We start from the raw sequence: 22113 nt of genomic DNA on the forward strand, positions 1-22113 counted from the left end.
ACAATTGATTCAACACTGGCCCGCCCGGCGGAGTTCCGTGCCTAGAGATATTGGCCCCAAAGACTGGTGTCCCTTTCGGTATTTCTTTTTGTATTAATTTGCAACTCAAAGTACAATGCGAGTCTTCGGGACTCACTCTTAGACTCTGTGTCCAGATGCTCTGAGAAGTGAGAGCCCAAAGCCCCTTTTAAAGAGTTTACAAGGGACGCTGAAAAGCAGAGCCCCAAAAGCTGTCCCAAAAGCCCTTTTTTTAAAATAAGCTTAAAAATAATGCAAAGCTCTCTTTCTCTCTCTTCTAATGTCTTGCGTTAAAATAAAGCAAGTCATTTGCGTAGAAAACAACCCACGCTTGCGTAGCCAAAAGGAGAGTCGAAAAACTGCCGTCCGTACACTGCTTTTCCGTACGTTGCTGCTATGAATCGCGTCGCGTTTTGCGGGGGCAATACGGATAGTGCCACGTCATCATTCCCCCGAACCTACTGTTCCGGGACTGCTGCTAGCGGGTGTGTGTGAGTACTGGGTAGCCACGTCACCAGTTTGTGACATACCCCCCTCTTGAAAGCATTGTAATCGCCCTCGATTACGCCTACAAAATAGATAGAAGCCATACACTGTCTTAGCAGATACTGACTGTTAGTACCGACACACTAGGAACACACATCTAGCACATGTACCAATCGACAGTCACATCACAGGACATCACTTGACATCACAGGACAAATCACATTCAACATTCATTCGTATCTCAGACCATGATTTATCGGCAATGCAATTAGCAATCGCATCTAGATCCACTTAGGACCTTATAGATGCCCGATTGACTAATCCCTATTGCAACCATGTCTATCGAGATCATTCAGACCAAAATGCTGCAGTCATTTCGTCTGTCAGTTCCTGCACTTAAACAAGTCAAGAACAAATCAGTTTCATATAATCTAGAATTCCATTTCATAAAGTCATACAGCAAGAATACTGTCGGCTCTCAGTATCCCGGAAGCTCAAAGAGACATCAGTGACTCTAGTATTCAAAAATCAAGGCATCTGTTGACAAAGGAGCGGAGTAACTCCCCTCTTGTGCAAACCCACTGCACCAGATCTCCGGCCAAGCTGAATTCGGGGTTCCATTTGGAGTAGACTATGCTAAACCAAAAGCTTCAAGGTAAAGTTTCACAATCTGAGGAGTATCTGCTAGGTCCTCCTCCTCCATCCACTTCGCATCCAATGCAGGATAGTTCTTGAATTTAACCAAGAACCGCCTTCTCACTTTACCCTTATTCTTTCTATTCTTATGTGCCAAAATCTGTTAAGGAACAAGGATCTCCTCGTTTTCTTCCACTTCGGGTTGCTCATCAGGCTCCCCATCTTTAGGCACATCACCTTTAAAAGGTTTCAAGAGACTCACATGAAATGCATTGTGAATCCTCCAAGTGTCAGGTAGTTTCAGTCGGAAGGAGACATCATTGATCTTTTCGGAGATCTGGAAAGGTCCGTAGTATCTCATACTAAGCTTTGGAAAAAGCCTCTCCTTTCCCTTCTTCTTTCTCAGGCGTGCCTCATTCTCCTTCAATTTCAAATCGCGACGATGGCGATCCGTTGCCTTTTTCAGTCTTTCCTGAGATTTCTGCAAAGCCTCGCGGACCTTGGCAAAAGCCATGTCCAAGTCGCGCGTGTACTCATCGGCTTCAAAAATCTTATCTTTCGTTCTTAGGAAGGGTGGAACCTTCGCAGCACCTTCAATAATCTCAAATGGCGCCTTCCCTGTCGAAGAGTGTATCGTGTTGTTGTAGGTAAATTCCACCAAAGGTAGATACTTTTTCCATTGAGTCTTCTGATTCGAGATGTAAGACTTCAATAAATCTAAAAACCACTGAATTGGCAATCTTAGATTGCCCGTCAGTCTGCGGGTGGAAAGATGACGAGAATTGCAACCGCGTGCCAATGTTCTCCCAAATTGCTTTCCAAAACAAACCCGTAAATCTGGGGTCCCTGTCGGAGACAATCGTCTCGGGCATGCCATGTAGATCTGGGCGACAAACGGTCTTGCTAAGTGATCCGGCTTGACTGTTTTCTTCACTGGAATGAAATGAGCCTGCTTGCTAAATCTGTCAATAACAGTCCAGATACCATCGTGACCACTCTGTGTTCTCGGGAGATCAAAAATGAAATCCATTGCAATACTTTCCTAGGGATGGGTGGGTATGGGCAAAGGCTGTAACAATCCCTGTGCTTTATGCCTGTCAAATTTGACCTTCTTGCATACCAAGCAACTGCGCACAAACTCGTCCACATCCTTCTTGAGTCTTGGCAAAAGAAGTATCTCTCTACTCGTTTCAAGGTGGTAGCAATGCCGCGGTGACCCGTAAAAGGCGGATAGTGACATTCGGTCATAACCTTTTCCCTCAACGGCTGTGCAACGCACAACATGGCTTTCCTCATCAAGTAGCCATCCCGAATGGAATATCCCGCTACTGTTTCCCCATCCTATATCCGTGTGAAAATGTCTGCAAAATTTGTATCCGCGGCATACTGATCGACCATATCCTCGAAGCTGCTATGATGAATCGCGGAAATAGCCAGAACCAACGGCTTCCGAGACAAAGCATCTGCCACCAAATTCTTCTGTCTCTACACATGGACAATCTGGAAGTGAAATTGTGAGATGTTCGCCCACCGCATCTGCTTTTCCGATAGCTGCTTTTGTGACAAGAGGTAGCGTAAACTCTGATGGTCTGTAACGACAGTAAAATCCGCTCCGAGTAGGTAGTGCCGCCATTGAGTAAGAGCATGGATAACCGCCAAAAGCTCTTTCTCATAAATCTGTGCTGTCAATTCCGGCCTTGAGAACAATCGGCTCTCGTAAGCAATGACACGGTGTGCTTGCATTAAGACCGCACTCAGACTACGACCACAACCATCACAATATACTTGAAATGACTTCTGCAAGTCCGGCAAAGTCAAAACTGGTCCCGTAGTCAATTTCTCTTTCAATGTTTGAAAGGCAGTCACCTCTGTGGGTCCCGACGAGAAAGGGACTCCTTTCTGTGTCAAGATATGCAAAGGGGAAGCAACCTCTGCAAACTTTCTAATGAACCGCATGTAGTACAAACACAATCCCAAGAAGCTTCTAACTTCATGGACATTCTTCAAATCGGGCCAATCACGGATAGTCTATTGGCTGGATCCGTCTGCACTCCCACTACCGAGACAATGTGTCCCAAAAAGTGTATCTCTGGTAGGAAAAATTCACTTTTCTTCGCATTAATCACCAACTTGTGATCTCGTAATGCCTGAAAGACTTGAAGCAAATGTACTCTATGTTCTGCCTCATCCTTGGAGAAAGCAATGATGTCGTCAAAGAAAGTGTCAACAAATAGTGTGTACTCTCTGAAAATCATGTCCATCATCTGGTTAAATGTCGCAGGAGCATTGGTTAGGCCAAAAGGCATCACCAAAAACTCAAATAACCCAAAAGTCGTCCGAAAGGTTGTCTTGTAGACATCTCCCGGCGCGATTCGGATCTGATGATATCCACTTTTCAAGTCGATCCAGGTAAAGCACGAGGATCCCTGAAGTCGGTCAAGTATATCATCGATTCTAGGAATCGGAAATCTGTTCTTGATGGTGATTTTGTTGAGAGCTCTATAATCAATGCACATTCTCCAATATCCGTCTTTCTTCAAAACCAACAACACAGGAGAGCAGTACGATGAAGTACTAGGCTGGACAAGACCCTTTTCCAAGAGATCTTTCACTTGGTTCATAATCTCTTCGTTTTTGGGCTCGGCTCACACGGTAAGGTGACTGGTTTGGTGGTATGCTTCCAGGTATCAGATCAATGGTATGATCTTCAGAACCAGTGGGTGGTAACTCGCCTGGCAAGCCCTTTGAGAAGCAATCGGCATGAGAGTGGAGAAAATCTTGGCGTTCTTTATCAAGTTCAGACATATTTGTCCTATCCTCATCACTCAACTCTTTCAAAAAGATCGAGTAAACAAACAGATTGGATTTCATCAATTTTGAAATGGCCGAAGCCGATACAATAGGGACAGACTCGCCCTTAAGTTTTACATCGAGTACAATGGTTCTGCCCTTCTCTGTGGTCAAAGTCGCTTTCCTCGCTCGATAGTCGGCCACGGCGTTGTTCTTGTGGTACCAGGGAATTCCCAAGAGAACATGACAACCTTCCAAAGGCATTATGTAGAAGTCCTCATGGCCCAAATACCCTTGACAATGCAACCGAAGTTTGCCAATGACAGGTGTAATGGCTACGTCCCTGTCGGGTGCCGCTAGAACTGCCTCTACAAGTGGTCCCATCCGATCGGGAGTGATCTCGAGCCGCGCCGCCAATTCCGGTGAAATGAAGTTGGCCTTGGCTTCTTGGTCTTTCACTTTGCCCCACGCTCGGCAAAGTTCTGTACTCTCGTCCATCGTGCTAGGATCAGTACCCACGCAATCTGGAACCAGTCATGTTTTCATCTTGCCTTTTCTTCCACGATCCTTAGTTGCTCTCGAACTCTCAGGCCTTTCGTCGTCCTTGTCGTTCTGTTCTTTCTGTGCCTTTTTAGGGCACTTCGCGGAGATATGCCCAGTTTCCCCACATCCAAAGCACTTCCCCTCCTTGATGTAGAGAGCCCTCTCTTGAGGAGTGAGTTTGGGTGTAACCGGTCTGTTCAATCCAAAAAGGGCGGTAGACTTTACTTCAAACCTTGATTTAGCTTTCACCCATTATTAGTCGTCTATTTTACCTGTACTTTCAAGACACAAGAGAGGGGAATGGGATACAAATGCTAGAATGCACCTGTATGAGAAGACCGACATCAGATTGGCCCCTAACTTAGGCGCCCCTTTCGGTATTTCTTTATTGTTTATAAGAGGGAATATACGCTGTGGTTATTTCCAAGCTGCCCCGCACAACCTTGGCTGAATTTTGACTGTTCTGGCCTGATTTCGGCAGCATAACTGTACTAGAACCCTTCACAGTCAGTATTCTCACGCATTAAATGACTTTCCCGACGCATACGGGCACTTTGCAAAACCTGGCGAGAATCTGCAGCACGCTGAATTCTCTGTTTTCAGCCCTGCAAATGCGCCAGATGGCCTGTGCAGCGGTCCCCTTGCGTCCCCGAACCTCCTGGGGGTATTAGGGTCCGTTTAGGGCCAAAACCCTAAACCTGCAAAAATACACAGCAGGCTGTAATTTACTGTTTCGGGCTCCGTTTCGCGTGCCGGTCGCATCCGTAGCAAGTCCTCGAGCTCCCGCACCTGTAGGGCTACTTGCCCTTTGAATCGGATGAGATTTCGAGCGTGAAACCTCTCCGAATCACCTGTACCTGCGGGGGATTAGCCGCTAGCTAATCTAGTACCTGTGCAAGAGGCTCTTGCCTCGGCAATTGCGCATGAACCCACACAACTGTACATTGGTCAAATGAAAAGCCCACTAGTGGGGCATAACATACTACCAAAGGGGAGAGAGAGGGCAGTGCGTAGCGTGCAGGGCATCACTCCTGGCACCGCACTGTGCATAAGAGGGAAAGCAAGCACTCCATAGCTCTTAACCTGTGACAAAACTGAAAATGAGCCTCTCCCAGCTTAAAATTCAGTGCCACTTCTTGTTGCATGAGGAAAGTGCACCAGAAGGTGCCACTTGGCACATTTACAAGCATTTTCCCGTTTCGGAGTTGCCGCCTAAAAATCTCCCAACCGGTTGCCCAGTTGACTTCACGGCAGAGTAAGAAAATGTTCTCCTTGTCATTCCGGAGGTAATGACGCAAACACATTTTCAGGTCCCAAAATAGCAGTTCCCTAAATTTTAGGAGATGCTGCCATTGTATCTTTCTAGGTCATCCGACCCTCTTTGTACATTGTGGCCACACCCAGAACTGAAATGTAGCCTCTGTAACAAAGGATTCCAGTATGGCTAGTCAATGACTCCACTTTGGCTAACCATAGTCTTTGTCCAACCTTAGTGCTCTCTTGCCCTCAGGCCTGGACTCCCTCTGGATAGTTCCACACTAGCTATGCAATGCAGGGCAGTTAGATTTCCCTAGGGGTGTTTCCAAAAAGTGAAAGTAAATAGATAATAAGAAAGAAATCAACAAAAAGGATAGATAGTAGTCACACGCTGGTGACATACCCCCCTCTTGAAATCTCAAACGTCCTCGTTTGCATCTATGTCGTACATGCTCCTAGTCAACACTGATGTATTCAACACCTGTCGACACATGTACGACACATACATGCTCATTGTCAACCGTGGTGTATTCAACACCTTGTCGACTCATGTATTGCCTGCGTGTGAACCCTGTCCCAATGACATAGTGGTAGCTTCGCACTCTGCCATTGCTCTGAGTCACTAACTTTCCAATGACAAAATAGTAGCGACACATTTTGCCACTGTCTTATAGTACACGTTGGATCCCGTAACACTTTCAAGCATATCCAAACCGACAGTTTAAGAATGCAGTTACACATGTACTCTTTAATAGAAGCAATTACTGTATCCTTGACAAACTGACAAGAAATACTCACTTCTATAGCACTAACCAAACTTTTGGACATTCCATAAGAGCAATTGCCAAACTGACAATCTGTACGGCTCTAACATTCATGTAACAGGTATTTCATTTGAGCTCACTTTAAATACCATCTACATCATTTGTTTCAGAAGCCATTGTCACACTGACAATCCATGTAGCTTTGAAACTCAAGGGGTCAAGGAGGTTGCAAATCGAAGGCTTCAAGGTAAAGTGATAACACAGTTGGCGACTCTGTAAGTTCACCTTCTTCCATCCACTTAGCATCCATTGGTGGATAGTTTTTGAACTTTACCAAGTAACGCCTAGCAACCTTGCCTTTCACTTTCCTTTCTTTGTGTGCCAAAATCTGTTCAGGGACCAAGATCTCGTCAAGTTCCTCGACTTCCGGCTGATCTTTAGCTGGCATATCTTCTGGCACATCACCCACATAGGGTCTGAGAAGACTCACATGAAACGCATTGTGAATCTTCCTACTGTCAGGCAATTTCAGCCTATATGCAACATCACTGACTATGTCGCATACTTGAAAAGGCCCATAGTAACGCATGCTGAGCTTTGGAAACTGTTTTTCCTTGCCCTTTTCAAAGCGTAAAAGCACCCAATCACCAAGTGAATATACCACTTCACGACGGTGACGATCAGCTGCTTTCTTTTGCTTTGCCTGAGTCTTTTCCAAGGCCACTTTGACCTTCTTGTACATTTCATCCATGTCCTGAACATACTTATCTGCTTCAAATATCTTGTCCTTTGTATGCAGTATGGGAGGAACTTTCTTGCCATCTTCAACTATCTCAAAAGGTGTCCTGCCAGTTGATGAATGCACTGTATTATTGTATGCATACTCCACCAATGGTAAATACTGCTCCCACTTTCCTTTATGCTCTGACACATAGCACTTCAACAGATCTAGGACAATAGAATTTGCCTCTTCTGACTGCCCATCTGTTTGAGGATGAAATGACGAAGAGAATTTGAGCGTTGTGCCCATATTCTCAAACAAGTCTCTCCAGAACAAACTTGTCATGCGTGGATCACGGTCGCTAACAATCGACTGTGGCATGCCATGATACTTGAAAATATTGCTCATAAACAAGCGTGCCATCTGATCTGGCTTTATCTTCTTCCTGACAGGAATAAAATGAGCCTGTTTACTGAATCTGCAAATAATGGTCCAAATACCATCGTTTCCTGTCTGCGTTCTCGGAAGATCAAAGATAAAATTCATAGCAATACTTTCCCATGGTTTATCTGGAATAGGTAGTGGTTGCAATAACCTTGGTGCCTTTTGCCTGTCAAACTTGACCTTTTGGCATATTAGGCATTCTCGCACAAAGGCATCCACATCCCTTCTCAATGTAGGCCAATAGAAGAATGTCTCAACCGCTTTAACTGTAGCATCGATACCACGATGCCCTGCATACGGTGGGACATGACTCTCTTCCATCACTTTGCGTCGCAATGGCTTTGTGACACACAATCTGCCATGCATCATCATGAACCCATCTTTGAGAAGATAGTGTTCATGACGTTGTCCTTGCATTAGCTGCTCAAAGACCCTTGCAAAATCTTCATCATTTTCATACTGTTCTCTCATATCATCAAGTGCATGATGATAAGGAATCGACACAACTGAAATTTGTGGCTTCCTTGACAAGGCATCAGCCACAACATTCTTCTTGCCTTCCACATGCACAATCTGAAAATGGAACATGGACAAGATATTTGCCCATCGCATATGCTTCTCAGATAACTTTGTCTGTGTCAAGAAGTACTGCAAGGTCTGATGGTCCGTTTGGACAACGAAATCTGCACCTAGCAGGTAGTGTTTCCAACTGAAGAGCGCATGAATCACAGCCAGTAACTCTTTCTCATAGACCTGCATGGTCATCTCTGGCCCTTGCAAAATTCTGCTCTCATAGGCTACTACCCTGCCATCTTGCATTAGCACTGCACCAATGCTACTACCACAGGCGTCACACTGGACCACAAATGACTTCCTAAGATCTGGCAACACAATGACTGGATGTGAAGTCATCTTTGCCTAAGAGATTAAAAGCTGAAATCTCTTTCTGTGTCCATCTAAAGGTGACTGCCTTCTTTTGAAGAGCATGTAAAGGTGAAGCAATCTCAGCGAAATTTCGGATAAACCTTTTAAAATAGGAGCATAGTCCCAAAAAGCTTCGGACATCATGCACCGTCTTCAAATTTGGCCATGACTTGATCGCTTCAACTTTTGCAGGAACCATTCTGACACCATCCTTTGAGACAATGTGTCCCATAAAGTGGATCTCTTCCATAAAAAATTCACTTTTCTTTGCATTGATGAGCAACCTATGACTGTGTAGCTCTTCGAACACAATGGCCAAGTGATGCCTATGCTCCTCTTCATTCTTTGAGTAGACTATCCTGTCATCAAAGAATGTACCAACAAACTGCTGGTGTGGACGGAAAATTCTGTCCATCATCCTATTGAACGTAGCAGGAGCATTTGTGAGACCAAAGGGCATCACTAAAAATTCGTAAAGGCCAAACGTCGTTCTAAAAGCAGTCTTGTGCACATCCTCTGATCTAATGCGGATCTGATGGTACCCACTCTTTAGATCTATCCTGCTAAACATAGCTACTCCTTCTAATTTGTCCATAATATCATCAATTCTAGGTATAGGGAACCTATTCTTGATGGTATTCTTGTTCAGTGCACGGTAGTCGATGCACATACGCCATGAGCCATCCTTTTTCTGCACCAACAACACTGGAGAACAGAATGGAGATGAACTGGGCTGAATCAGCCCCTTTTCTAACAGCTCCTGTACTTGGCCCATTATCTCTTTGTGCTGAGCCGCACTAACCCTGTACGGAGGCTTATTTGGTGGGCTACTGCCTGGCACCAAATCTATCGCATGGTCCTCGGGTCTCTCTGGCGGTAATTGAGACGGTAATGAATCGGAAAAACAGTCACTATACCGTTGTAAAAACATTGACCTTTCTTTATCTAGCACAGATAAATTTGATTCATCACAATCACGTGCAAAAACCAAGTACGTAGAAAGATGCTTTTTCATTACAGAAGTAATAGCAGAAGCTGATACAGTGGGAATAGACTCCCCTTTAAGCTTTACATCCAGAATGTGAGTCTTTCCCTTGCTCTGTACAGTGATCTTTTTGTTGTAGGCATCCAGGATTCCCTGTACACGAAACAACCAAGGAATACCTAACAACACATCACATCCGTCCAGTGGCATGATGTAAAATTCTTCAGCATCTACATAGGACTGGATATGTAGGCGCAATTTTCCAATGATGGGTGTCACAGCCTCTGTATGGCCAGGACATGCCAAACCTGCCTCTGCTGTATACCCCATCTCTTCAGGTCTGATTCCCAACTTTGAAGCCAATTCTGGGGAAATGAAGTTGGCTTTGGCACCTGGATCAAAGAAGATAAGCACTGTTTGATCCCTGACCTTTCCCCATGCTCTGCAAAGCTCACTTGCATCTGAATTTGGCTTGTCGCCCACCATATCTGGCACTAGACCAGCCATGGGCTTCTTTCCTTTCCTGTCCTCCTTGTCTTCAGAATCAGCTGGCCTTTTCTTTGTAGGACAATTGTAAGCAATGTGGCGAGGCTGCTCACAAATAAAGCATTTGTTCTCTATCCTCAGGACCTTCTTTTGCTCTTCAGACTTGCGAGGAAAACGTCTTTTCCATTTCTTCGCTGGTCTCTTTTCTGATTCAGCCAAAGCTTTGCCTTTCCCTGCGTTGGCTGGCTCCTGAGTCACTTTAGGAACCTCCTTGGAAACATACTTCTTCGCTGAATTTTTCTTGGCTGATCCTTCCTTGACGCCAGTATTGAATTCACAATCTTCTTCCTTGAGCAAACCATTGCCAGTGTTTGCTACCTCGATGAGTTGCGTCAAAGTAGTGACTTTTGTCTTCGTACAGTACTTTCTCAATCCTTTAGGTAGGCCACAACAGCATTTTTCAATCTGTTCTGTCAATGGCACAAACCTATAGGAAGTTACTGGAAGTAGAGCTTTCCAAAACTTCCGATTGTAATCATCCAGATTTCTGCAAGTGGTAGTATTAAGGTGGTGCCATTCCGTCATGACATCTGCTTCAAAGTCATCAGATAACCATGCTGTTGCAAAAATCTGCTTGAAGTAAATCCATGTGGACAGAGCTTGCCCTTGAAGCAATAAAGTTGTCCACCATTGTCCTGCATTCCCTGTCAAGAAAGTGGCTGCCTTGCGGACCTTTGAAGCCTCTGTAAAGTTTCCCCCTGCATAGGACTTGTCAAACTGCTGGAGGAATGAGAGAGCCTTCTTCCTGTCATCAAACCCTGTAAAGGTCGTGAATGTCACACCTTTGCCACCTTCTTTGTACGGAGTTGGCCTCTCCAGCGGCGTTAAATTGTCATATGGAAGTGACTGAAACATGGGAACACTGTTAGGGTTCATTTGTGTTCCCTGACCGCAATTAAGTTGACCTGGAAACGCCATATTTGGCTGCTGATTTGTAATTCCAGCCATACCAAAATTTGCCTGTGGCATCCCAAATTGGCCCTGAGTGCTCTGAAACCCTGGTAGCATGCCCGTGACACCATACATGGGGTTAGGCATCATCGTTTGAGCACCCCCGAACACTGTTCCTGGCGTGTAAAACTGATTTGCAGGTGCATGACCAGCCATGCTCTGGAATACCGATCCACCTCCAAAATAGCCAGGGTGTACTGAAGGTGGTGGGAACACTTATTGCATAGTCTGTAGGTTGCTTCCCTGCTTATTAGAACCAGCTATAGGCTGCTGAAAGGTGGCGGGCTGAACTGGTACAGCTTGAAAGACTGGCATCTCAGCCACTTGTTCTTGCACCTTAGGCACAGGTTGTGGAGACTGCATGTTCTCCGTCAAGTGTACAGGTGTTTCCATTGACTGTGCAGTATGAATCACGTGTGCTTGAGCCTTAACAGGCTTTTGAATATGATCCAGTGACCCAACTTGCTGAGACGGAACAGGAGGTTGCAGAAAGGCTAAAAACCTCGGATTCTGTATTACTTGTGTGAACATAGCCACAGCAGTAGCCAATTGGGTCCTGAATATATCATCATCTGTCTGTGGTGGTCTTGAGGACTCACCCACTTCCTGTGTCTGTTGACCCTTTGAAGAGGAAACCTCTTCAGTCACATCATCTGGTTTGTCAGTCATAATTGCTATTTCCTGTGTCTGGTCTATGATCCCGTGTGTCTTCAAGCCCAAACTGACCAAGGCTCACTTCTATGGGAAAAAGTGATTTAATCCCGTCGATGGAACCATGTAACCGGCCTGTTCAATCCAAAAAGGTCGGTAGACTTTACTTCAAACCTTGATTTAGCTTTCACCCATTATTAGTCGTCTATTTTACCTGTACTTTCAAGACACAAGAGAGGGGAATGGGATACAGATGATAGAATGCACCTGTATGAGAAGACCGACACCAGATTGGCCCCTAACTTAGGCGCCCCTTTCGGTATTTCTTTATTGTTTAAAAGAGGGAATATACGCTGTGGTTCTTTCCAAGCTGCCCCGCACAACCTTGGCTGAATTTTGACTGTTTTGGCCTGATTTCGGCAGCATAACTGTACTAGAACCCTTCATAGTCAGTATTCCCACGCATTAAATGACTTTCCCGACGCATACTGGCACTTTGCAAAACCTGGCGAGAATCTGCAGCACGCTGAATTCTCTGTTTTCAGCCCTGAAAATGCGCCAGATGGCCTGTACAGCGGTCCCCTTGCGTCCCCGAACCTCCTGGGGGTATTAGGGTCCGTTTAGGGCCAAAACCCTAAACCTGCAAAAATACACAGCAGGCTGTAATCTACTGTTTCGGGCTCCGTTTCGCGTGCCGGTCGCATCCGTAGCAAGTCCTCGAGCTCCCGCACCTGTAGGGCTACTTGCCCTTTGAATCGGACGAGATTTCGAGCGTGAAACCTCTCCAAATCACTTGTACCTGCGGGGGATTAGCCGCTAGCTAATCCAGTACCTGTGCAAGAGGCTCTTGCCTCGGCAATCGCGCATGAACCCACACAACTGTACATTGGTCAAATGAAAAGCCCACTAGTGGGGCATAACATACTGCCAAAGGGGAGAGAGAGGGCAGTGTGTAGCGTGTAGGGCATCACTCTTGGCACCGCACTGTGCATAAGAGGGAAAGCAAGCACTCCATAGCTCTTAACCTGTGACAAAATTGAAAATGAGCCTCTCTCAGCTTAAAATTCAGTGCCACTTCTTGTTGCATGAGGAAAGTGCACCAGAAGGTGCCACTTAGCACATTTACAAGCATTTTCCCGTTTCGGGGTTGCCGCCTAAAAATCTCCCAACCGGTTGCCCAGTTGACTTCACGGCAGAGTAAGAAAATGTTCTCCTTGTCATTCCGGAGGTAATGACGCAAACACTTTTTCAGGTCCCAAAATAGCAGTTCCCTAAATTTTAGGAGATGCTGCCATTGTATCTTTCTAGGTCATCCGACCCTCTTTGTACACTGTGGCCACACCCAGAACTAAAATGTAGCCTCTGTAACAAAGGATTCCAGTATGGCTAGTCAATGACCCCACTTTGGCTAACCATAGTCTTTGTCCAACCTTAGTGCTCTCTTGCCCTCAGGCCTGGACTCCCTCTGGATAGTTCCACACTAGCTATGCAATGCAGGGCAGTTAGATTTCCCGAGGGGTGTTTCCAAAAAGTGAAAGTAAATAGATAATAAGAAAGAAATCAACAAAAAGGATAGATAGTAGTCACACGCTGGTGACATTGGGTCGTGCTACTTTCTTTTCTGGGCTGCTTTTCCTCTTACTACTTTCATTTTTCGAAGTCTGTTCAGCTCTTTGTGTCATGATTTCATATGTGGGGTAAGTCAAACTTCCTGAATGAATGGCAAAACCTTGTTTCGCATGACTCATCAACTCCTGAATGGAAGCTGACTTTTGTTCCAACCAGTGATCTCGGATCTCTGTAGGAAGACCCAAGGTAAACCGCTCAATCTGTTCCTTGAACGAGATCTTCTTAAATGAAGAGGCGGGTAGAAAAGAGCTCCAGAATCTCTCGCAATAAGCGTCCACTGTATCTTTCTTGGTCATCCGAAGATAGTTCCAAGCAGTTTGTATGTCGCGTTCATACTCTCGAGTCAGCCAAGAAGAAATAAAAAGCCTTTTGAATTTCAGCCATTTAACTGGCACTGTCTTGTTTAATAGAAGCGTGGACCACCAAGTTCGAGCATTCCCCTTGAAGTAAGAGGCAACTCTCCGAATCTTAGAGTGCTCTGAGTAACGCCCTCCTAAGAAAGCTATGTCAAATTATTGTATAAAAGACAAAGCCTTCGAAGCATCTCTATAACCAGAAAACGTGTCAAATTTAATTGACTGTCCACCTTCCTTGAACTCTCGGACTTTCTTGCTTTTATCTTTCAGAAAGTCAAACTGATTGGCTTTATAAAAATTCTTCTTCTTTGCGTAAAAGCTGTTGTCATCAGAGTCTGAACTATCTAAAGACAAGTCCTCTGTAGAACTGTCAACCACGGGGCGAGATTTAGGCTTCTTTGCCTTTTTCTTGCTCTTTCCGAAGCTTTGCTTTTTGCTTCGCTTTTTGCCTTTTCTGTCTTCTTCGGTCGAGTCAGATGAGCTAGAGGAACTGTAAGAAGAAGAAGAAGAAGAAGAAGAAGAACTGGGTACTCCTTCAAATCGAACACGCTTCTTCTGCTTTCTTGCCGATTCAAAAGTAGACTGACGACCCAAATAACTCGGGAAGTTAGCGCCTTTCTTCTGCTTTTTGTCGTGCTTTTTAGCTTTGTTCTGCGCGTCAAAAAGTTGAGCAATTGGTGCATCAACCACCTCTTCTAATTCTTGCTCTGTGTACATCCTAGGAGTAGGAGGTTTCTTGAGAGCCGGTTTGAGGGGTGGCTCTGTGGTCTGCCGCCACTGTGTATGCACCTCATCGAAAGAAGTCTGGCTCATATATTTTGCAAATTTCGGGTCCTTTGTCCTTCGCAAAATTAAGCATCATCTTTGTTGCATCGTTGATCAATCATCGATGCTCCATCTCTTAGATCTCCGCCTGAGTAGGCCGAGGCGGGCCGTACTCCTCGCGTGAATCTTCGTTGTGATCTCTTCTCGCATCTCTGGATGCAGAGGAAGTCGACCGATCTCTGCCTGAAGCCATAGGTGCTGCGTAAAAAGGATCGGATTTCCCGTAGAAGAGAAATCGGCCGTGCTCTGATACCACTGTAACTGACTTGGACACTCTAAGTCGAGAATCTACTGCGACACCACAAATAATCACTTCAAAACAGTTCACAGTTCACAATTGATTCAACACTGGCCCGGCGGAGTTCCGTGCCTAGAGATATTGGCCCCAAAGATTGGCGCCCCTTTCGGTATTTCTTTTTGTATTAATCTGCAACTCAAAGTACAATGCGAGTCTTCGGGACTCACTCTCAGACTCTGCGTCCAGATGCTTTGAGAAGTGAGAGCCCAAAGCCCCTTTTAAAGAGTTTACAAGGGATGCTAAAAAGTAGAGCCCCAAAAGCTGTCCCAAAAGCCCTTTTTTTAAAATAGGCTTAAAAATAATGCAAAGCTCTCTTTCTCTCTTTTTCTAATGTCTTGCGTTAAAATAAAGCAAGTCATTTGCGTAGAAAACAACCCACGCTTTCGTAGCCAAAAGCAGAGTCGAAAAACTGCTGTCCGTACACTGCTTTTCCGTACGCTGCTGCCGTGAATCGCGCCGCGTTTTGCGGGGGTGGTACGGATAGTGCCACGTCATCATTCCCCCAAACCTGCTGTTCCGGGACTGCTGCCAGCGTGTGTGTGTGAGTACTGGGCAGCCATGTCACCAGTTTGTGACACCTGGAGCCAGCCAAGAACTGTGTGTAAGGTCCACTCTGTGTGATCCCTGCCACACAACGGAAAGGAGAAACCTACCGCTGTATCCAAAGCCTTGGTGCCTCGGGCTGCTAGGAAGAGGACGTGAACTCGTAAGCAAGCTGCCTCAAAGGTCGGGAGAAGGGTCACTGAGGAATTGTGTGAAGCTATAGTCAAAGAAATCCCACCGTCAACCAATCAGCCCACGGGGGACTGATGCAAAAGGAGAGGCCTGTGCCAGAAGTGGTGTCCTCAAGTAGGGCTGTCCCTCCCAAGCCGTTCGGCTTGTAGCGAAAGCACTACCAAGAGAGTGTCTAGCTGCGGATGAGTGTCCAGTCCCCTATGTTGGAGGAGTGTGGGATGGGTCGGGTGATGAGGCTGAGGGCCCAGCAAGAGAGGGGGGCGGCGGCGGCGGGGCAGAGGAGTCTGAAGGTGGAGGGGTGGCGGCGCTGAAGCTGAGGTGGAAGGGGGCTCCTATTGCAAGGGGTCGAAATGGTTCCATGTCGGAACCCAATGCTGTTGAGCTGCAGGAGGTCTGCCACCAGGAGAGGGGCGGTGTGGCGAGCCCGTCCCTGTCGACGGCGGCTGGGCACCCACTGCCAGCCATCAGCTGGCTGGTAGCTCGCTCTGTCAAAGTGCCAGGCTGTGTGTCCTGGGTACCTGTTTGCTCAGCATGTTCAGTCTTGGGGGGCTGAGCATGCACTGTGAGGACAGGCGTTCGCTAAGTGGACCATCTGCCTGCAAATGAAGCACTGTACGGGAGTCCTGAATACTCCACCCTTTGGCGTAACCACCCACCACTCACCCTGTAGGTAGAAGAACCACCTTCGGGAGAGTATGAGTGTCATGAACCAGAACGCGTACTAAAGAAACACTTGCAGCCTTGGCAACAACTGAAGCTGTCGTGCGCTGGGTCTCCAAGACTGTCCCGATCTCGGAACTAATCCTGGAAAGAAGCGGTTAAGTATTCTCTCCTCGGGCCGGGAAAGCAGTCCGAAATGGGCAGATTTGCCTGCTCTACAAGAACATTCGAAGCTGGGTTGAAACCATGGCGTCACTGTCGAAAATGAGCCTTGACCGCTCGGATGGCGAGCGGGCTCATCGAAATGACATTGGCATCCATCTCTGTTGCTAATTGGACTATTTTCTTATTTCTAATGATTAATCTCTTTTTTAGGATATTTTATTATGTGCCCTAAGAACTGTTAAAAGATTGTAGCTACAGGAACTGCCATCAAGAATGGACAAACTGTGACGTGTCATTTGATGGGTGACGGTAAACATCGCGAAGGAGTTTCCGTAAGTTCGGTGGAAAGGGCCGGGTTACGAGTGCCCCTGATGCGTCACATGATGGGTGACAGGTGCATCAGTAAGGGGGCATCCCGTAGGCTAAGGAGGAAATCCGAACTGAGTAAGAAAGTACGCGTAAGAACGCAAGCACAAGAATAAAGATGGGTTCAATGAAGTTTTTTACGAAAAGCAGAAACAGTCGCGGGAGGACAGATGTTTTCCCGCGAGGAGTCTGTGTTTGCATTGCATCTGTGTTGTGTTTTGCATCCGGGGACGCCTGGAATGTGTTCGTATAGCATTGTTTTCACTAATTGAGTGAGTTTTGAAAGTTTGAACAGGTTTACACTTTATTTTATAAAGTGACCAGTCACTTTTAAGTGACCGGCCCCTTTATTAATAAAATAAAGCAAGCAAGGCTCTTATAAAAAAAGCCAGCGCTAATAGCTATGCAGGGGGCTGAATTGCGATCTCTCTCTCTCCTCTCTCTAGGAGCGCCCAGCTCTGCTTTTTGGACCCCTATTCTTGCTAGGTGCTAGACCCTATAAAAGGGTAGCCAACGTTCAGTTTCTAAGGAGCCGGAAGCAGCAGAAAAGTACCAGCGCTGGGATTCTGGAGAAAAGCCTGGCGACAGAATTTGCAAGTGTTTGCGTGACGACTGAGTACGGAGGTCGATTCTCCGAGCAAGAAGCGACAGGTATAAGGTGTTGATACGATTTGAGAATTGTTGCTTTATGTGGTTTGTTTTGCAGGAATCTCCCGTCTTACGGGAAGGCCCTTTACGGGAAGTACGGCTTCACGCCTAAGTCCCTTACGGGAAAGTACGGCTTCACGCCCAAGTCCCTTACGGGAAAGCACGGATTCGCGCCTGAGTCCCTTACGGGAAGGAACGGCCTTGTGCCCAAGCCCTTTACGGGAAAGCACGACCTTCGGGTCTAAGATTACAGAACGGAGGGGTTTCCTCGGGTTCTCGTGCTTGTATAAGAATTCTCCTTGAATAAAAGAATACTCTTTACGGGGGGGGGGGGGACCAGCCCATCTTCTGGTCCCCAATACTGTGTCGATCTTCTCCCTTCTCTCATGTTTTCAAAGAATTATAATTTTCAGATTTTCTAAGTGCTCGTGTACGCTCCCGTTTTGTGACAATCTCAAGAGTCTCAAACTCGATTTGGTTGTATCCTCGCCCAAGAAGCTGAATGTCAATGATCTTTCCCACCTTTGCTAGAAGGCGGGCGTGGAGGAGGTCGCATACCTCACCTCGACTTGGTCAACTGCCAATGATCTTGCAGATGACAGAGGTGGCTTGAAGGCGCTCCACCTCTGCTGCAAGGCTTGCTTGCTCTGTTGGCGACAAAGCAAGTCGGATGGTGGGCTCGGCGGGGTCGGACGAGGGGATTCATCTGAGTCCCTCTGTGGCAGAGCATGAGTGTCCATATGTTCCTACTGCTGGCTGGCAGGATGCCGACACGACCTTTGCTGCTGCAAACCCTTACTCTGGAGGGAATCCGAACCAGGACAAAGGGAGGTCGACACAAGGCCGGGGAGGGGGGGGGGGGAGTGTGCGGGGCGGGGAGCAGAGCGCTGAGTGATCCACTTCAACACGAGAATTTGAAGTATACTGGATGATCCACTTGGAGAGGGTGTTCTTCCAAACCAGATCTTCTCTTCATCATCAATCTCAAGGAACTCCTATATTCTTCGGCTGAGAATTTAGAGTTTTATGGCTTGATTTAGGGCTGAAAAGACCTGCTCTTAGAGCTCATCTTTTATCTTATGGTGCTGCTTAACCTTGGTGTGAGCTAGGGTTTCCTAAGGCATTGCCGTTGAGGATCAAATTGGCTTCAAGTAGGGCCCTTCGAGGGCCTGAGGTACTACTGAAAATTAGAGTGTATGTCAGAGCTGCTCTCTGGGCTGTTCTATCATGCCAAAAATTTCCTGCAATCTGGGCCGCAAGTGCTCCAGGTATCGTTGATGGTTGGTCTCTCTTTTGATGTCCAGATTAGCTGCTGGCTAAGAGCACCAAAACACAAGATCTGACTGGATGGGGTGCCAAGAGGTGCTAGCTACTTCATCCTTTTATGTGAGGTCAATAAGAGCCTTAACCCTTCTTTTCTACTACTTCATGGCCTAGAATCGTATATCCGAGTGACTGATAGTAGTGGTAGTGTAAGGGAGGTACAAGAGGGTTGTGGATGCATATTTGTATGTATGGGAAAAATTTCAAAATCATGAAAGTGCAAACCTATTCAACTCAATCTTGTGATTATGGGTGGGTTTAAATGTCTAAGACATTGCCACCTCTCTTGCAGAATGTTGCTGATGTCTAGCTCACTGTCCTGAATTGGCCTCCTATGCGGTGTAGTGGTTTGTATTCAGGAGTTCTCCGATGCCAAGGTGCTCTGACCTCCTGTGTTCAGGGTGACTCCCTGTTTTTCGGTCACTCCATGGTGAGATTGCATAAGAGCAGGCTGCAATGTGATGGGTCTCACCCACTCTTTATACGCCTCAATGCTGAGACATCTCAAGAAGAACTGTCTACTCATCTCTGGTCAAGACTCATCGTAACTACTTGGAAAGAAAACTGTATTTCTCCAAACAGGAGGCTGAACAGGCTCGTTTATCCCTGAAGCAAGCTCATGGGCATACAAAATGAGCCTCGGTTGCTACCTCCTCTCTGCATGGTCTGCATAGCCCAACCTCTCTCAGTATGCCTCTTGCTCGACCAACCGACATCTCTCTTGCTTGATCCGCCTCAATCACTAGAGGGTGCGAGAAGACCTGAGCTGTCCAATCACTACTCTCAAGCTATGCGGTCCATGTTGAGTGGTTGTTGAATGAAACTATGTGTCAACGTAAGAAACTGATCCCCGTCATAGCCCATCTTTGTGGGTAGAGGCTGTGCTGGTGTCGCTTACGTCATCTCTTTGTCTCTCTATCTGAGTTCTTGTCTCACTACTGTGCTCTCACTGTGGGAGAGGGAGCTATGTGGAGGGCTCAAGCCATACTGAGCGGGAGCTAGTCTTTCCATGTTGTACCCACTGTCCTACACCTGTCTTGTCTCACTGATCTAACTCTGCCAGCTGCCGAGAGGCCTGCAAGCATGCCTCAGGAGTTTTTCTGGTCTCATCTTCTTGAGCCTGTGAAAGCAAGATGGCCCCCGCTACCATAGGTGGTATATTAACGGCTACTCTCAATATATGATGTGGCACAGAGAGTTTGCTATTTGTACTACTTTGGTTATGTTTGCCTCTTCTAGGTAGGTTCGTAGTAGTAATTCATTTCTAGTATTTAGCTTACATTAGGATTTAAGAATTTGTTTCTTTAGAAGTAGTATGACTCCTAGGGTTAAGTCTGTGTCTTATCCTTTTTAGTTTAAAGTTGTGTACTTGTTTGAAGTTTTAGTCAAGTAAGCTTTTTTAAGCTTTATTTTGCTTATGCCTTTACTGAAAGCTTTTTTAAGTGCATAATGGTTTGTTTCATCAAAGGTCTTTTTGATCTACTTCTTGATAGTATTGATAGACTTGGTATTCAAACCAAGCTGCATACATCAATGTTGGTGTCAATTGATGTGCACTTTGTGCGTGGCTCTTGAAATTTGCCTGATTAACAAGTCCCAAAACAGGCTTCTAGGTAGGTCTTGTTTTGAACCCCGCTAGTTGGTCAGGAGGGGCTTTTATTGATGTGGGAGTAGAAGTAGCAGATTGAATATTTATTGAAGGTTCATGACTTAGGTTGGTCTGGAAGTCCTGGGCTCTTTAATTGATTCTTATTCAGGATTAGATTATGTAATAGAAGATTAATTTACAATTTTACTATTGATGAAATGGTCCGTGATGACTCATGGGTTTGAATGGTGGGGCCTTTAAACAGTGAACAACCAAAAATGTTTCACGAGCCACATTTTGACATACGGTCTGATAAACGATGGTGGAACCATAGTGTGCTCCAGATTGGGTGGCAGGATTTCAGTAATGGTTTGAAGGATAGGAAGCATCTTTAATGGATGGCGAGGCATTTTCTTATTCATTTACCTTCAATGCAAAAATTAAAATTTTATGCAGTGGTTGTGTAGGTGTAGTATTCTAGCCGATGCAAGTATGCTTTTGAGCTAGGGAGGCGCTTACCATGAAGTTTCTTGAACATTTCATTTACTACATGATAGGCAGGTGCCATTTTGTTTGATGGCTTGCCTCACATCCTTTACCTTGAGCCAATTATTGCGTATGTGGCCGTCTGCTAAACACTTGTTTTCCACAGAACTGTGAACAGCTACTTATTCTTTGGAAGTTCTGGTGCAGGAATTGTGAGGGCAGTAGATGTCTCAAGAGGCCTTTTCTATGTGTTAACGCCTTTGAAACTGGATGTGTTGCAAAGAGTGAACACTTTCATTCAAGGTAGAATTGAGATTCCAGCAGCATTTTTGAAGGTAAGTTGTGATATGGGCCTTCATAAACTTGTCCAGCTCTTGGAAGGGCATGCATGCATTGATAGAGTTTATCTTGAGTCTTTGTAGAGTCTCTAACCTGGTGTTGGCAACTTACTTTTAATGCAGGCTCCTAGATATGTTTCACCCTACTTATGCAAGAACACCATTACCATGGACGGCACAGGCTCAGCAGCTATGGGTAAAGCAAAGAAGAAGGTTTTGCGTATGCTGCGTTCCCCGGGGATTTGGTAGTGGCAACGGGTAATGTATTCTAAGCAGTCAAGTTTTTGTCGAGGGATTTGGCCGCAGAATGTTTTGATGGTGTTTCCTTTTATGTCTACATGGAGAGACCATGTTCTTGTGGGGGTAAGGGCAGTGGTGTTGAGCCTTTTATGTTGTGTGGCTAATGCATAATAGCAACCCCAGGGTAACCTTACTGCAGATACCAAAGCAGCAGGATGAGCTGCTAAACACAAGTTGATTGAGGGGGGTTACTATACGGCACACACATACACACGCACGTGCATGTGCACACCTTCACACACGCCCACGTGTGCGTGCACACGTGTGAACGGATGCCATGTATCATCATCACATTTTATGTATGACCCCATAAAACTGTGAGGACTTTTTAATGATCATTGTACCCCAACTGAGAAAAAAGCTTTTCGCATTCTTCTGTTGGAGAACATCAATTTGAAGGCAACAAATCTCATCCCACGTCCTATTTCTACCTACTAAAGTCACCACCATATAGAAAACATGTGTCAAAACACACAAATTAACAACTAGAGTGCTTCGTTGAGCTGTGTTTGCATAGGTTTGAAATGGAGCGAAGTAGTGGAAAATGTGTGTGCCGTTTCAACACTTCTTAAATGAAAAAAAAATCTTTTTATTAATTGATGCTATTAATTAAATCTAAAATATTTATTGTGTGTTTTTTTTGGGGGTTGTTGTGTGTGTGTGTGTGTGTGTGTGTGAGA

At 45.8% G+C, this 22113-nt stretch overlaps 1 protein-coding gene across 1 annotated transcript in view; it reads left to right on the forward strand.

Moving 5' to 3' along the window:
• Positions 1-21855, forward strand: part of LOC147419225 (Pre-mRNA cleavage complex II protein family) — a 110560-nt gene extending 88705 nt beyond the window's left edge. The window contains exons 8-9 of the mRNA XM_086505490.1: positions 21003-21130; positions 21257-21855. Of these exons, the coding sequence (XP_086361616.1) occupies positions 21003-21130; positions 21257-21382 (254 nt within the window). The 3' untranslated portion in view covers positions 21383-21855. The remainder of the gene's footprint in view (positions 1-21002; positions 21131-21256) is intronic.
• Positions 21856-22113: the final 258 nt, after the last annotated feature.

This window comes from Adiantum capillus-veneris, chromosome 29 (genome assembly GCF_014529385.1).
Source record: "Adiantum capillus-veneris isolate H3 chromosome 29, ASM1452938v2, whole genome shotgun sequence".
NCBI lineage: Eukaryota > Viridiplantae > Streptophyta > Polypodiopsida > Polypodiales > Pteridaceae > Adiantum > Adiantum capillus-veneris.